At 39.5% G+C, this 17,992-nt stretch overlaps 2 protein-coding genes across 2 annotated transcripts; one reads left to right on the forward strand and one right to left on the reverse strand.

Moving 5' to 3' along the window:
- The first annotated feature begins 2,884 nt into the window (after positions 1–2,884).
- On the forward strand, positions 2,885–9,862 carry wipi2 (WD repeat domain, phosphoinositide interacting 2). Its single transcript, XM_046834755.1, has 12 exons — positions 2,885–3,157; positions 4,273–4,355; positions 5,378–5,547; positions 5,738–5,834; positions 6,178–6,275; positions 6,404–6,496; positions 6,609–6,679; positions 6,796–6,903; positions 7,021–7,185; positions 7,275–7,382; positions 8,564–8,661; positions 8,739–9,862. The coding sequence occupies exons 1-12, from the start codon at positions 3,084–3,086 to the stop codon at positions 8,849–8,851; spliced, it is 1,278 nt and encodes a 425-aa protein (XP_046690711.1). The 5' UTR covers positions 2,885–3,083; the 3' UTR covers positions 8,852–9,862.
- Positions 9,863–10,503: 641 nt separating this feature from the next.
- Positions 10,504–17,694, reverse strand: arpc1b (actin related protein 2/3 complex, subunit 1B). Its single transcript, XM_046834757.1, has 10 exons — positions 17,541–17,694; positions 16,953–17,027; positions 15,170–15,274; positions 14,856–15,078; positions 13,581–13,688; positions 13,092–13,298; positions 12,049–12,124; positions 11,766–11,962; positions 10,949–11,039; positions 10,504–10,834 (listed from the first exon to the last, which is right to left on the reverse strand). Exons 2-10 carry the CDS (start codon positions 17,014–17,016, stop codon positions 10,796–10,798), a joined length of 1,110 nt encoding a protein of 369 aa, XP_046690713.1. The 5' UTR covers positions 17,017–17,027; positions 17,541–17,694; the 3' UTR covers positions 10,504–10,795.
- Between the last annotated feature and the right edge of the window lie 298 nt (positions 17,695–17,992).

Raw genomic sequence — 17,992 nt, forward strand, 5'->3', positions numbered from 1 at the left:
CCCTAGATGTTTTTAAAGACCTCTACTAAAAGAGAAACTATTATTCGTGCATTTTTCTTACAGTGCATTTTTCGATCAAGAGGTCCCAAACAAGTCAAGGCAAGCACATTCCCTCCATACACAATACTGGGTATTATGTATCAAGAGCGCCCCTGTTTGGCCCACACACGACATGACAGTCAGGTTTCAAACCCTGGTTCTGGAGAACCTACAGATCTCATCTCTCTCTTTATACTCTCACAACTCCTGTCTGTTCTTTTCTGCTTCGTGGTATTATCTCCAGTTCTTATTTAAAGTTGTTGTCATTTATTAATAATCTTAAATTTATCTCAATACAATTTAATATAATTCAGTTAGCAATGTGATTTATTATTATTACAGACATACAGACTTACCCGACCATGCAAGGTCTTAACCAGATAATACACGACCGGATACGGTATTTCAGGTAAACCCATCCTCATTTAGGTGATATCAAGAGTGTGATTATAAATCTTAAGAACAATACAAAACACTGTAGAGTGAGAACTACCATGAGCACCAGAGTGTTTGATTATGAGTAATGTCCTTTCTACAGTCTTATACAGTCAGTTGACATTATGGAAACAGAACTACTGACCAACTCATAAAATAGCTCAACGTCTGAGGCCACCATAGATCCAACATCATAGGTCCAATGTCCAAAGTTGGATCCAAATGGCACTGGTACGTCTCTAGATGGTACAGGATGCTCAGCATCTACTCTTTAAAGGTCCATAATCTTCATGAGGTGGGACACAACTGGAGCTGGCACAACCTCGGGATGCCTCGGTAGAGAAAGAGAAGCAGTGTAGAGGAATTGTTAATTGGTAGTTAATAATGTGGATTTGATCAGATGTACTGGAGCACAAGGTTAGGATATGTGATGTGTGTTATGTGTGGGACTCACTAAAAACATACGTCTTTAATCTGCACTTAAACTGGGAGAGTGTGTCTGAGTCCTGAACATTGTCAGGAAGACTATTCCAACATTTAGAAGCTAAATGTGAGAATGTTCTACCACCTTTAGTGGACTTTGCTATTCTAGAAACTTCTAGAAGTCCAAAGTTTTAAGATCTCAAAGAGTGTGACGGATTGTAGCGTGTGAGAAGACTGGATAGATACATGGGAGCCAAATCATTTATGGCTTTGTAAGTAAGTAGTCAATTCGAAACTTAACCAGTGTAGGGATGATAAGATTGGGATATATAGTCATATTTTCTCGACCTTGTGAGAACTTTGGCTGCTGCATTCTGGATCAACTGTTGCTTGTTTATTAATGATGCAGGACAACCACCTAGTAATGCATTACAGTAGTCCAGTCTGGAGGTCTTGAATGTATGGATGAGCTTCTCTGCATCAGATATAGATAACATGTTTCTTATCTTAGCAATATTTCTAAGGCGGAAAAAGATATATATATACAGTGGGGCAAAATCTCCGTCTTATCAGAATTTAGTAGTAGAAAGTTATGGGTCATCCAATCTCTTATTTCTTTAACACACTCAGTTATGCGAGCTTATTGAGCTGTATCGCCTGGTTTTGTTGAGATATATAGCTGGGTATCATCAGCATAACAATGGAAGCTAATTCCATGCCTTCTAATAATATTCCCTAACCGAAGCATGTATATTGTGAAAAGCAGGGGTGGGAAAGAATTCAGGCAGGGGGTTTACATTCAGCTTGCCTAAATAATACCCCCCTAAATAATACAGCTGTCCATGTTGTTAGATTAAATGTAGTATTTTACACATACATTATTACTTGTGTAGGTGTATCACAGCAAGTTTGGTAACTCTGAGTATGAAGGAAAAATAAAGGGGGTAGAATTCAGGCAGGGGGTTTACATTCAGCGTGCCTTCCGTGTTTTTAGTGCCATCTACAGGAAATACGACGGTACTGTCCGCGTGCACGCGAAGGGGTTGATTTCAGACCGGGGGTTTGAATTAGGCACAACACCGGTAATGGTCTGTGATGTCATCACTCTGAGGTAAAATATCTATATCAGTGATGTCTGGATTTTATTAAGTCTAATGTGTGGTTAAAACGGTGAGTTGGTCTGGTGACGTTTTGTTTAACGCCAGAAGAGTTTAATAAGTCGACAAATGATAATCCTAAAACATCGTTTACAATATCTACATGAATATTAAAATCTCCTACAAGCAGCACTTTATCAAAATTGATCAAGAGGTCTGAAAGAAAACAGAAAATCAGCGTAGGGCCCTGGGGGTCTGTAAACGGTTACCAGAGCGAGTTTTCTATGTATGTCTGAAAGTACAATTTTAAGAACGAGCACTTCAAATAATTTAAAGCTGAATCCTAGTATCTGGCTAACATTAATCCCCCCCCCCTTATTTCTGGATCTTATTTCTGGATCTTGTGTATTTAATTCTTGGTTTTACTACACGAGGAATAGATACGGTTTCTATAAATTGGGCTGTGTGCTCACTTGTAACTATTTGGTCAGTTGTTTGCGTGTTCTCATAGTTGAAGATTTCCTGATGTCTTATCAGTCAGATGCTGTGAAGTATCCTAGAGATGTTATCTGATAGAACTGCTGCTCCAACTCTAAAACTTCTCAGCCCCTCGCTGGTAAGTGGAAAGAGGTCCTGACACTATGATCCTTGTTGTGGGCGATGTGCTGCGTACCGTCTCCACCAGGATCCTGAAATCCCTCTTTAAGGATCTCATCTCATCTCATCTCGAGCGTCTCTCCTGCTTCTTTCCAGCTCTTCTCCAGCTTCTCTTCTGCTTCTTTCCATCTTATCTTTAGCTTCTCTCCAGCTCCACTTCTCTCCTTCTCACACAGACCCACATCCAGCCTTTCTCTTTAAATGAACACTGACAGGGACGCACGTTGTAGCTACTGCGCATGCGTATAATGATAGGCTGCAAACACTTGAGGGAGAAAAACAACACCACCACAATCAGTGATCGACGCGAGGCTGCATCTCAATGTCCTCGTTAGACTGATTAAAGTGTTGGCGACACCTTCATTCTTCAAAAAAACCTAATCGTATTTATTGCAGTTTCGAATTTTGACTTGACTTGTAGATGGTGTGCTCATGAACCTGGCCAGTCAGAGCGGAGAGGCCGGCTGCAGCCAGCTGCTCTTCGCCAACTTCAACCAGGACAACACGTAAGACTGAGCGGGGAACCGCTTCACTGGGGCTCGGGGATGAGGCCTGCTTTAGCATTTCACTGTGCTTCTGTTATAAGCAGGCAGTTGTTGTTTTTTTAGGATACTGTATATGTACAACATCTTGTATAATTGATAAAATCTAACTAATTAAATATCTAGCCAGCTGGATAACTGAAAAAGTTGACTGCATCTTTCTAGCTTAATCAGTGCCTTAGTTATTATGCATGTTCTCCTCGAAGACGGAGAGCAAGTTCCTTTCAGAGCTGATAACATTTATTCAGAATGTCTGCAATAACAATATTTAATGAGAAATATTACTGGTCATCTCTGTAAATGTGTAACCTGTTAGTCTAACTGAAATGTCCACTGGTTCACCAGATAACTAACCAGAAACAGCATGAAACGTGTTGGACGTGGAAATGTCCAGCCTAGCCATGGTAGCCTTTTATACACTGTGTGCTTGGTTGTCATTGTTTGGTTTTTGTTTGGTTACATAACAGACATGTTGGCATTTAAAAAAAAAAATAATGTTGATGTTACTTGAAAGTCAGTCATGAGATAAAGCTCATGGTTTGTGGGCAGTTTTTGCTAGCGGCTAGCTGGCGCTTTAGCTTCCTGTCCTGTCTGCAGTAGTCAGATTTAGTGTTAAAGCTGTGATTTATTAAATGTTTTGGTAGAAATAATCCCTAACAGCTGTACATTATTTAATAATCACTAACTTAAACATCAACACGAGTGCATTTTATGGCAAAGAAAACAGGTTGCCTTCAGGTCTATATTGGTGGTTTGTGATTGGCTGAGCCGCCTGTCAGTCATTTTTATAGACACGCCTCCTCAGTCTGAAATCAGCAGCACAATCACGTAATTCTGTGTTTTGTAAATACGCAGCTTTAATACTCACATTTGATATTGCACTATTAATGTCAATCAGTTATTCGTTTTTATTAATTTGGGAATAAAATCTTGTTTATTTGGTAGTAACAGTTATGCCAATGTGTTGCAGTACTTGGCGTGTGTAAACAATCAGCCACCAGTGTGTTCAATATTTACCTAATTAAAGAGTGAAAAATATGGTTCTTCTTTTTAACGATCCCCTCTTTCTCGTCTGGCAGGTCCTTAGCAGTTGGTACGAAATCCGGATACAAGTTCTTCTCTTTGTCCTCAGTTGACAAATTGGAACAGATTTATGAATGTAGTAAGTATCTTGTCATATCATGAGTAGACTGCGTTTATATAAACCTTAAAGCACATGCTGTTATAATTTCTTCCGAATTGTTTACTTTGATTCTGAGTAAAGGAAAATTTAGTATAAAAACTCAAATGTGAGCTATGTTTACTCCCTGCTCACAACTACCTGTGTAAATCTGAGCGGATATGAGAACACGGGCTGACCTGGATGAATCCTGATAGATGAGAACGTTTTGAGAACCTTGCACAATAGTGTGGTGGTGATGTGTTTTTGGAAGATTTCTTAATCTGTTTAGTTATACAATCAGAAAATAAATTACACAAATTGCTAAAATGATTTTAGGAAGATGTAATGAAAAAACTAAACGTGGAAAAAAAAATAAACGAGTGAGTTAAAAACAAAATCATTTAACAATTTTCTTTTCAAATTCATAAATAGTCTGTTGCTCAAAAAAAAAAAAAAAAAAAAAACTTTTTATCTGATTATTCTAGGTCACGCCTTTTTTATTTTTGTATTTTTAATTTATAATTTATCTATGGCTCAAATTCCTTGTGCATCTTTTCTCAGTTTCTTATAATGATTACCGGTTTGATTTCTGATACGTTCTAAAGATTGGCAGCTTTCACAGTAACGCTAGCCGATCATGTGGAAGAGGGCGGATAGCCCTTTCCTCTGAGCTTGTTACACTGCCCAGTGATTCAACAGTTTGATGAGTAGCAGTTCCTGGTTTTGAGTATCAGAGAAAGCAGAATTTAGAGGGGGAAAAAAAAACAAAAGAAATAATAGCATATGATTAGAGCTCATCATAGTAAAGACGGGACGTCACTGTGCCTGTATAAATAAAACTGTATTAGAATGTAATTTTAGTAGTGAAGACATGGAGCTACTGATGATGGCCGATTGTTTGTTTTCCTTCTTGTATATGGTGATGTTTTTACTGAGTATCATGTCTGATTTCAAAGCAGTCTAGAGCTAATCATTGCTTTTAAGTGATGTCTGTGTTTAAAAGTGTGTGTTTTCCCCTGTAGCTGACACGGAAGATGTCTGTATTGTGGAAAGACTGTTCTCCAGTAGCCTTGTGGCTATTGTGAGCCTCAAGGCACCCAGAAAGCTCAAAGTGTGTCATTTTAAGAAGGGAACCGAGATATGTAACTACAGCTACTCAAACACTATCCTGGCTGTGAAACTAAACAGACAGGTACGTCCATGCGTATATACCGACATTTGAGTGGTGATATGAAGGACGTGTCGATGGTGTAGGATCATAGGCTGCTAAATCTCTATATCTTTAGTTTGTGTATAGTTTATGGGTGTGTAAGTATTTCTCTTGATTATCCAAATGGTGCATAAAATAGCTAAAATGCTTTCAATTCTTTTATTTCAAACAGAGGTTGATAGTATGTCTGGAAGAATCGCTGTATATCCACAACATCAGGGATATGAAAGTGCTGCATACGATTCGAGAGACTCCTCCAAATCCATCAGGTGCACAGTTTTTTTTTTTTTTTTTTCCTCGTTCTTTTTCATAAAAAAAAAAAAAAAAAAAACAACTTGAATTAGAGCTAGAGTTTTTACAAACAGAACAGGATTTTACAAAGGCGTCTGTAATTCTGCACAGTGCATTACAGGATCGTCTTTCACAACAGGATGTTCCCCTTTCACATCAGGAGGCCGGAACACTAATACTGATGCTTTAGGAAGTGAAAGTCTAACGATAGGTGTCAGGAGCTTGTGGAAGATGATTGATGTTTGCTGTACTGAGGACTAAGTAGTAAATAATGGAGAGAATTTTTTTTGTTAACTATCTGAATCTTATCTTGATTTTCAGGATTATGCTCACTTTCAATCAGTAATGATAACTGCTACCTGGGGTATCCTGGAAGTGCAACAATAGGGGAAGTGCAGGTTTTTGACACCGTTAATCTGGTAGGTTTCAGATCTCCATGTCGATTTCCAAATGTATCACACTAAAGATTTCCTGAATTTAATCATTCAACGTGGCCTGCATGTGATGTACAGTTAAAGCTTAAATAGTTGATATTCTGATTTCGCAGAGGGCCGCTAACATGATCCCTGCTCATGACAGCCCGTTAGCAGCACTGGCTTTCGACGCCAGTGGAACAAAACTTGCCACGGCTTCTGAGAAGGTGTGCGAGTTAATTCCTGTGTTATCAGTTTGAAGAGGAAACCTTCAATCCTGGTATTTATGCTTTTGCCATTTTGTGATTTTTATTATTATTATTATTTATTTTTTTCTAGGGAACGGTCATTCGGGTGTTCTCCATTCCAGAGGGCCAGAAGCTCTTTGAGTTCAGGAGAGGGGTGAAGAGGTAACTGCTAGCACTGCTTGAAAATGCTTGCAGAGTGTAAAATATATAAATATAGTGAGAGTGTAATCAGTCATTGCAGGCAGAGTTGTGAAAACATTTTATATTTATCTTCCCAGATGTGTGAGTATCTGCTCCCTGGCCTTCAGTATGGAAGGACTTTATCTGTCTGCCTCAAGCAACACAGAGACAGTTCATATCTTTAAGCTGGAGACACAGAGAGAAAAGTATGTGCTACTGATTTAACACCTGCTGTGATTTCCATCAGCTTTGAAAGTTTTTATGTAGTTTTTGCAGTACCAATTTTCTTCTGATTTTGCTATACTCCATTTCTATATGAACAGGCCTCAGGAGGAACCCACTACTTGGACAGGTTACTTTGGGAAAGTACTGATGGCCTCCACTACGTATCTGCCTGCGCAGGTGTCCGAGATGTTCACACAAGGCCGGGCCTTCGCTACAGTCAGACTGCCATTTTCAGGACACAAGAACATCTGTGCTCTAGCTATGTGAGAATGATCTTTTTTGTATGTGGTGTTTTATTTGTAAGCAGCACTGATGCAGATTCTTTAACGTGATTTTGGTTCTCCTTCTTCAGAATCCAGAAGATTCCCCGACTTTTGGTGGCGGCGGCAGACGGCTACCTTTACCTGTACAACCTGGACCCACAGGAAGGCGGAGAATGCACACTGATGAAGCAGCACAAGTAATGCACTCACTCTTAGAGTTTCATATATAGTGAGGTGTGTGTGTGTGTGTGTGTGTGTATATGTATGTATGTATGTGTGTGTATATAATATATATATATATATATATATATATATATATATATATATATATATTATATACACACATTATGTATATAATGTGTATGTATATATGTGTGTGGGAGGTGGTAGCTCAGTGGTTAAGGCATTGGGCTTTGCTTGCTTGTGTGTGTGTGCTATATATTATGTGCTGGGGTGTAAATCTAATAGGTGCTTCATATAAAATCAATTGTGCTTTATCAAGTCCTTGAATCTGGTGTTTGTAAAACTGTGGGAACCCTGTAAATAGGATTATAAGTGGTTTATTCCTCTTCGAGTGCACCGGTTTGGCAGCGAAAATGTTTATGGTTATAAAAAGTTGGACAGAAAAAAGATTTACTGTATAGCAGCCGTAAATGGTCGGTCCTTTATGAACCACGTCGCTTATGACATTAAAATTGAGTTTGTAAAAGTAGAAAAAAGCATGTTTGTTGTGTACAAAGACACAGACATTCATGATGTCTTAGTGGGAAGGACTGCATCCTCTTGCTCCTGTCAATCACAGTGAAACAAAGCGTTCTGGAGCATCTGTGAGCTCATGTATGAGTGAGAAGGCAGATTGCACTTTCCTCCACGAGTGTTGGGTTGCATTTTGACACCAGACGAACAGTAGTTCAGAAAAATGCACTTGAACAGCTTTATTTGAGCGTTTTACTGTGGGAAGCCCACACAAAAAAAGAGGGAAACTGCAGCTTGTTAAGCATCTAATAAACTGTACTTATATCAGAACAATTCTGATTCATGACAGGTTTATGTTGGATTGTTACTGCACTGTCAATGGAGACGCTTTATTAACAAAAAATACTACTGAACAACTCATAGAAAAATAAGTTATTTGCTAATGCTGAGCATCCATCAGCTTCAGTTCTATAATGGAGACTCTGCTTAATGGAAGTTATTATAGAAAAATCAATATGTTCGCTTAAGTGCAGCGATAAAGCTGTGATTTGTTTTAAAAGTGCTATCGTTGAACACTTACCGGCCAATCAGAACTGAGAATTCATTAGCACTGTTGAATTTAATAAATAATGATGTCTCCGAAGGGGGAAGCCCCTAATATTTATGTGAATTGTGTTCACAGGCTAGACGGAAGTGCAGAACCTGCAAATGAAATCCTAGAGCAGACGTCCCATGAGCGCCCACTAGTGGCACAAACATACAGCACTGCCATTGCCAAAGGTAAGAACATGCTCAGCTTTTATCTGCTCTATCTGCATCAAGCCATGCGTAACATGTACGCGACTGCGCTCCTGTAGGTTACCCCGAGGATCAGGGCGCGGTAGGCGGCGCTGGTGTGGAGGACGATGTGAACGCCTTGCACCTGGACGAGGAAAACGAGCAGCCTCCACTAATCCTAGAGACCGACTGAGCGCTTCAACCCCCTGCATCCTTCACACCACAGGGCAGGAAACAAAACACAGAGTTGTATTTTGAGAGGGAGGGGGGGAGGGAGCGCTTTTTCTTCCTCCTCTGGCGCTGCTATGAGAGGGGTTAAGAAGAGAGGGCATTTTGTAAGCAAGCCTAGCTGTAGCCTTCTTGTCTGTTATGTGTAGATGTTTCACTGTCCGTTCCCCATTCGTGGCTTTTTAAAAACTGAATTTTGGCGCCCAGACTCCCTTTTTCCTATAATACTAAAGCAAGAAGTGTCCGAGTTACAGCCATCAAGTCTAGAAGCTTCGCATGTACATGTGCCAAGTGCAAGTAAAAAACATTTGCTCTTATTTTCATGATTCCGATGTGTTTAGTGGACATTTTCTCCTTGACATACGCTTTCAAATGAGCACGTGTGCGAGCGCGCCTGTGTTCGTTTCTTTTCTTTTAAAGCAGAAGATAGTTACCTTGATATGCCTGCCCCCCCATCCTGTGCAATGTTTAATTTCATTGTCAGAACTGTGGGGTGTCTCATCTGTGGCTGTTCTTGTGCCGAAATGTGAATATAGTAACGTTTATGATGCCTTCATGTTACTTTGCCAGCTGAAACGATTAAGATGACACTGACAGTTGAAACAGTATTCGTCACAAGCTGCGTTTTTCTGATTGTCAGGAATGTTTTTTTTCTTCTTCTCTGAAATTTAGATTTTTTTTTTTTTTTTTTAATAGACCAATATCCCCACTACTTTATGGACCATTTGGTTATCCAGTTGGGCAGATGGAGGTTACAGGTCAAGCGTCTCTCCTTCCCTTTCTCCCTCCCTGACCAATGCATCTTCCATTTCCCTGATCTAATCGCAGAATATCGTGCGCCACTAAGACTTTATAAAGCATCAAACATATCTTTTGGAGTGGAAATGTGGTGTTACTATGGGTAGATGTTGGTGTGCAAACACTGCCCTGTAATATTATTTAATAAACTGCCAGCAATTGTCTGGTTTTCAGTTTACCGGTCGTGTGAATATCTATTTAGTTCCAAATATCATGAATTTATCACACCTCTGTCAAGCAGAGCTGAGCTCATTGCAGTGGAAAAATATTTCTATGTATACAGGGAAAGTGTACTGAAGGGGCCTAAGAGCACTCATTTATTATAGGATAGACATGGTGGGGGGGGTCTGTCTGTGGTATGTTCCCATGGACATCCCGGAGGACGGGTTACACACGGCCGTGGCTTGAGTCACATGATCCGAGGGTGGAGACGGATGAGGTCAGTGTGTTACCCAAGAGCTCTGAAGTTCTCTTAAACAGTAAACAAGTGCTAGTGAATGTCACTACAAATATAAGGTATTTCAGTGTGTTTAAGAAGCACAAAATGGAAGAAAAAAACGTGCGTGAGCTTATATATTTACAAATATTACCTAGTTCCTGACCAGAGCTCTTACAGTAAACTTTTTATTTCTATGCATGAGAGTCTCTTGAGCATGATCTAATTTAAACATTTCAACTTTACCCAGTGAGCTCTCACAACCGTAGGCCACTATTCAATCTTTTTTTTTTTTTTTTTTTATGAATTTCTTTTTGTATAAAATGTGAATTGTTCCATACAAAGATTCAATAAAATCTCTTGTTCCAAAAATATAACAGCAATTTGTTTCGTGTTTTTTTTTTCTTTTTTCCCATTTTTACTTTTATTGAAACTTTTGCATGACAGTTAATATAGGAGCAGTACTGAAAGTCATAAACACCATTCTATTCCCAATAGTATCAAAATGATATAAGTGCAGTGCAGCATCACATCACAGCTGCCTTGTTCGGCTGCTTGTAAAAGAATAAATCTTATTACATAATTGACAATCCATATTATTATTTTGGTCTCTTTTTTTTTTTTACTTAAAAACAGCACTTGACAACATCCAGTCTTTCATCTTCAAGTCCACTTCTAGACAATCTTCAGATCCTTCAGTGCAGATTCAATGGTCTGTGTAGAGAAAAAGATATTTCAGTAATCATGTTTTCAGTATTGATGCTACTATATGCTATAGCGATCATTTTCATTAAAAGGGAAATAAAATAGGAGGAACATGAGTGTCACCTTTATGTCCCAAATGGCCATCCCTCCATCCATGCCAGTGGTGCAAAATCTGGTGCACTTAGTTTTTCCTCCATCAAGCACTGAGATTTGACTGAGAGACAGATGTTGGGTTAGTTAAACTGTTTTTATGGGCATAAAGAGAATGTTTTGTGTGATAAATGTCTAAATATTCTAGCTCAAGGCTCTGTTTTAGTAAAAGGGAACGTTAAATCAGTTTAAAATGGTCACAAGATCAAACCCCAGCACCACCAAGCTGCCACCGCTGGGCCCTAGAGCAAAGATCCTTAAATGCAACTGAAAATGTTTTTTTAGGAGCTTGCAGAGAAAACTGATGATCAGAAATCACTGAAATATTGTATGTAAGATCACAAATGTGTCGATATCCATATGTTTTATGTGTCATAGAGTGGACTTTTCCTTTAAACCAGGGGTCACCAACATGGTGCCCGCGGACACCAGGTAGCCCGCAAGGACCACACGAGTAGCTCGTGGGCCTTTTCTAAAAAATAGCTGTTTCCTACTTTGTTAAATCATTGTTGATGATTATAATGCGAAATCATTAACATGATCAGTGTCTTCACATAGATAAATATAATTAATAATAACATATAATAAAAGGTAGATTGAGCAAATTTTTATTTCAGATCAAACTGAAAACTGTGTGTATCAAACTGGTAGCCCTTCACATTAATCGGTACCCAAGAAGTAGCTCTCAGTTTCAAAAAGGTAAGTGACCCCTGCTATAAACAATGCCCCACCCCTCAAAGTTCACTGTCCAGCTAATGAAGATATTTATAGAAAATAGAACAACAAAAACCTGATGCTGTTTTTGTGCAGGGACTCCAGCACAGCCTCCTTAGTGTCTGACGTGGCTTTCTTGTCCAGGTTCTGGAAGCGCTCCCTGGCAGTCATGCCTTTCTGAGCACTCTGCTTGGGAACATCGAGTTTCCCCCCAAAAGTCAGAGCCCCCTTTCCAGCATCGTAGACAAACAGAATGGGGTAACAGTCGTGGCCCTGAAACACATTTCACAATAAAATCAAGCTCTCGCACTTTTAAGGGTCTTCTATCATAATGAAGTGTGTGAATATCCAGTACTTACTGCTGCCACTAAGCTGTTCTCAGTGATGAAGGTCACACAGAGCAGGGGAAGAGTCTCTGAGGTCAGACTAGTAATGCTGCCATAACAGAAATAGAGAAAGGAAAAACTTGCAACTTACTTCAGACTAGAAATGCATTCAACAATTTCTGTATTCATGACAATCCTGAAATTTCAGGGGGAAAAAAAACCCGCATAGAAGAATAAATAACGTATTACTGTATTTGCTTGGTCTAAAATAGTATCCTTTGCAGGGTTTATATACAAAATATACGGTTGAGGTTAAATAACTTAATTTTTGTTTAGCATTTGTCCTTGTCCTTTTCTGCAAATAGCTTTTAGAATTCAATTGGTTCTGGTGCTGTTACAGCTAGATATTTTTATTGGCATTGACTTTTTTTCCCACTGTTGTATTCATTCCAGGTTTTTTGGTCTTTTATGGAGTTTTGTGAAGGACATACGCCAACCAAGTTTGTTTATATATAAATATACACACACACTATATTGCCAAAAGTATTGGGACCTGACATTTCCTGCTGTTTGTGGTTCTTTTCCAAACAGTTACCACAAAACTGGAGGCACTCAACTGTACAGGACGTCTTTAGATTAAAAAAGATTAAAACATTTTCATTCACTCAAACACATTTGTGGCTGATGAACACAAATATCCATATGCACACTCCAAAATCTAGTGGAACTTCATCCCAGAAGAGTGGAGGGACTAAATGTGGAATGCAATGATCAAAAATCACATACCGTACTTATGACCATGTGACCCAATAGTTTTGGCAATAGTGTGTGTGTGTGTGTGTGTGTGTGTGTGTGTGTGTGTGTGTGTGTATATATATTGAATTAACCATGGTGCCAAATAAAATTAACATTTACATAAATTTAGTAAATCCTGCAGAAATATTTAGATAAGTCATTATAAGAACTGGCATCTCATGATGTCCAGCATTTCTGTGATCAGCTTTAGATCTATCACAGTCCTGAACAGGACAATTCAAACCCAAAGGTTACACTGATATATAACCAGCTTAACTCACGCAGCAGTCTTCCCTCCTTCAGCCACAGCCACTGTGCTGTCGTGACTCGCCCAGGCCACGCGATTCCCACTCTCGGAGAAAGAAACGCCGTGCACCCAGCCTGCAGTGCCAGACGACTCAAACATCACCTCTCCAAATGGCATCTTAGAGCCCCATGAAGTTGGAGCTGGCTTCTCCTCCACCTCTTTGATATAGGCCGAGAAAATCCTGCAAGAAAGATACAGTGATTGTCTACTTGAGCAGTGATTAAAAGTGATATCAGTTTTATAAAAGATGCCATTTTGATGCATTGCGTAACAGCAGGCCAGGGTTTCCATAGTTTAAGGATGTAGTCCTTAGGTCCACAAGTTATTACAAATTCATTATCTGTTATGTTAAATGAGGCAGAACTCAGGGCTCGAGTCCGACAACAATCGTTATGAGATGTTACAATTGTACTCCTAAATAATGACAAATACTCCCAAATTTGAGTGAAAGGTTCAAGCCAACCTGCATTTAAAATCACATGACCCAGCCGCCAGCAGGACGTTGTTCGGATGCCAGTCCAAGCACAGAATAGTAGAGCGAATAGGCTTCTTAATGTGCTTACAGACCCACCTGCAAATAACAAAAAAACATTTAGATATGATATCCTTTTCTAAAAGGACTTACTATAAATGTAAGCATTCCTCCCTGAATAGCACATGGAGAGCTAGTCATAAATACTATAATACACTATATAGCTATAGTTTGTGAACACAAGACCTACACACCCATGTGCTTTTAAACCATATTCTATTGCTGTCATATGTCAAGGAGTGTGGCTGTAGGGACCTGTGATCATTCAGACACCAGAGCATAGACAAAATAAAGCATGTGATGTTGGGTCAGGAGGTCTGGGGTGCACTTCATCACAGAGTTGATCAGGTCAAGGCTTTGTGCAGGACACTCATGTTTTTCCACTCCAACTTTTTCAAATCATGTCTTCATAAAGCTCAGTTTGTACATTGTCATGCTGAAAAAAGCTCAAGTTCCAGAAAAGATAAACTGTAATGCTACAGCCTACACAGTTATTCTATAAAAACACTACATTTGGGAGTAACGGTTGGGTATCCACATACTTTTGTCCCAAACGTGTAGAAAATAAAGTCAAATATATTTGAAAATCTAAAAGACAGTGGCATTGAGTAAAAGACAGGAGGTGGAGCTGGAGGTAGCAGAGCTGAAGATGTTAAGGTTTTCGTTGGGAGTGACGAGGATGGACAGGATTAGAAATGACTTTATTAGAGGGACAGCTTTGGACTAGGACGTTTTGGAGACAAGGTGAGGGAGGCGAGATTGAGATGGTTTGGACATGTTCAGTGGTGCGACATGGGGTACATCAGTAGGAGAATGCTGAGGATGGAGCTACCAGGAAGGAGGAAAAGAGGAAGACCAAGGAGGAGGTTTATGGATGTGGTGAGGGAAGACATGCAGGTGGTTGGGGTGAAAGAGGCAGGGGGGTGTGAAGAGGGATGACCAACTGTGGCGAATGGAAGAAGCCGAAAGAAGAAGAAGAAGAAGAAGAAGAAGAAGAAGAAGAAGAAGAAGAAGAGGAAGAAAATCTTTACACTTCTGATGATGAATCTTGAAAAATTCCAATAAATAGATTTTCTAAAAGTAAAGGCTTGATTCAAAAACAAACGTTCAATTAGGATCAAATAAAAAAAATCACTTAAATCCCAAATTTCCAATTTCCAAAGTGGTGTCTGTGGTGTCATTTGCCCAGTAACCTGATCATCTCACCAGTCATTGTCCTGCTCGAAGTAGCAGACAGAGATAAGGCGGGATCCGCTCCCCACAGCAAACTTGTTTTCCTTGGGGGACCACTTAACACATCGAGCAGCACGGTTGATCCTAAGAATGACCAGAGTGGGCTTCCACACGTCACCCTTCAGGGTCCAAACGTAAGCGTTACGGTCAGTGCCACAGGTCACAATGCGGTTGCTTTCCGGTGCCCAATCGATACCTGCAACACCGGACAAAGGCAAGATCACAGCAGGGCCGGAGACTCAAGAGGGTTTTAGATGTATGGTTTAGAAGGAGACAGCAACACTCACCAGTAACTTGCCCATTGTGCTCTTTCAGTACATGGACCTTGTTCCAGCTATTTCCCTCCTTTTTATAAATGTGGACATCATGGTTATTGGGGCACAGTGCAATTTCTATAGAGAACAGAAAATGGGTTCTTTAAGCACAGCTTAAACCTGTGTAAAGTTTTTGGCTTATATCTTTCCTGTCCTTGAAAATAATTTCTGGTTCAAGACAAACAACAGCACCAAGCTCTACCCTTTCCCTGCAAAGTTCAGCTGAAGTGAAAGACAAACAGAGTTTTAACAGATGGTATGTGGATGATTGGGGGATGGTGAGAATTTTTCTGTGGCAGTTGGACTCTGAAAATTAGTATCTATAAAGGTAAAGGGTTTTAAAAGTAGGATTTGGTTTAAAATGCAAAATCATTACATTTATTTACTCCTCCATTCCCATTAATAAAAAGCTTAATCCCTAGGATCTCCAAATATCTCCAAAGTGACTGACAGGAGGCCTATACAAAGAAGGTGGTTAGTTTAGGACCACTCATTTATACAGGTATCTACTCTGAAGTAGACAAAATGACAAGTGCACTTTAAAAACTGCTACTCTAATTCTTCTCTAAACCTTGAGTGTTAAAATACCTAACGGTTACTTCCCTAAAACAAAACATTGAGCTGCTCTAAATGGTGCATATATTAAAATTTTTTCTAACATCTGTAGAAAAAATAGAACTAGAATAGAATAGAACTAGCTGAAACGTTACTTTATTAAACATTTCTTCTAACTAGATGTGTCTTTGTACCTGTGAAGCTACACAGGAACAAAAAAAAAAAAAAGACTACATATCTAACACCACACACACTTCACACTATTCGAGTTTCTACATTCAGCTGCAGCAGATGTGCTCCGTCATTTATATTCTCGTCAGAATACGCAAGATGAAATGCTTTGTGTGGTTTCTGCATTGTGCTGTAAGCGTGTTGCACAGGCTCTGCAGCAAGAGCACCATTCATGGTAAAACAGGAAATGAGTGTGTGTGTGTGTGTGTGTGTGTGGGCTGGGGATTAATCATTACCGTTGCTTTCAATAATGTGATGAAAAAAACCCAACTACAAACAAAGATATTCCGCTGACCTTTTTTCTTTTAATACTTGTTTTTCATACAAAGACGCAACTGTTCTTGGGCTGTTTTTTGTTTTTTTTTGGAGAGTAGGAACTCTATTTTCACAAGCTGCCTAATTCTGCTTGCTTGCATGACTAGGAAAATACTCTGAGGGGAAAATATGACTGATCTAAGTCTGTTTTGTGCTTGGCAGTACAGATCAAAGCCAGTGGCGTTTGGAGGAACATGGACTCTGCCAAACTGGCTCAGAGGGCTCGAATGGTGGTTCTCCTACAAGCACAAGATCTAAATGATGACAGGAAATGAAATGTGGGGCGTGCAGTTATTTTGTGGAAGTGAAATGAGAGAACACACAAAAAACGATAGCTTGTGGCTTTTAGACTGCACTTCTGCATTTTAGACTGCTGACTGAATAATAGGGGGAAGAAAAAATGTTATAATGGAAACCGTTCATTTATTTACAGATATGATTACATCTTATCTGGTAAAATCTTTTATTTATTTTTTATTCGTTTGGAACCTTCACATTTTGAATGACTTCAATCAGCATAAAGGTTCACAAACAATCCAAACCCCATCAGCCTTATCCTGCTGAGATGCCAAACTCTCACAGCAGTGTTAACATTTTTGTGGTTTTAAATCCTAAACACATGAGATGGTATCCATCAGGTCTGCTTAAGACTTACGAGTTCGATCTTTGTTCCAGGCGTGGCAGCTGATGGGTTCCAGCAGAAAGCTATGATAAGCCATGACTGGAGTCTCTGCAAATCAGGTGCATGATGAGATTGAGAAGGAAAACAACACTGTTGAAAGGCTGAAATCCCTCAAATCCTGCAGTCACACCAAACCTTTCTTTTTTGTTTTGTTAGAATTGCACATTCATACTCTAAACTGAGAGAACAGAGAACTTTCTTCACTTCCTCCTCCACATAACTGTATTTAATTTAAAACAAGCCTGTTCTTCTCCTTACTTATGCACTAAATTAAAAGCAGACCACAGAGGAATTTGATGTGAAGCATGTCAGCATGAGTCAAGAACACAAAAAACACACTTCTCATTTACATGTAGCTCTCTTAGATTCCTATCAGAAATGTTTTTGTAAATAAAAAAAGAAATGTTGCTATTATAAGAACTAGTAGTGTGAGAATCACTTCTGTGACAGTTTAAGAAAAAGCTCCAACATGCTTCTACATGTAGGAAGAGTTCTATCACTTAAGTCCTGCCCTACAGCTTTAAACGCCTGATAAATAAAAACATCTGCTTTCCTGCTTACCTTGGAAATAGTTTGACCCAAGACGTAGATGTAGCGGACAGAGGTTTTAAAACAAAAGCCTGAGTTCGTGGACTCTGAGCAGTCAACACAAACGCTGGCTTGGCTCTCAATGAACTCAACTATTTCCTTACTCTTTTATATGAAAAGGGGGCTGTGTTTATTCCCCTTCCTGTTAGAGAAACATAACCACTTCCTCGTGTGGGCGTCTGCCTGCTAGTGAGGACGGCCTTCTTCTGAACTCCCTTCAACATCCTGCTCTGAGCACAGGATCCGATCTGAGCGCCTGTAAACACTATCAACATGCACATCTACAGTGGAAAGTGACTGCAATGCAAATATTAGCTACTCAAAGGTTCAACTGATCATTCAAGAAACAAACACACACACACACACACACACACACACACACACACACACACACACACAAGCTGTACATTACACATGAACAGACA

Source organism: Silurus meridionalis, chromosome 22 (assembly GCF_014805685.1).
Source record: "Silurus meridionalis isolate SWU-2019-XX chromosome 22, ASM1480568v1, whole genome shotgun sequence".
Lineage (NCBI taxonomy): Eukaryota > Metazoa > Chordata > Actinopteri > Siluriformes > Siluridae > Silurus > Silurus meridionalis.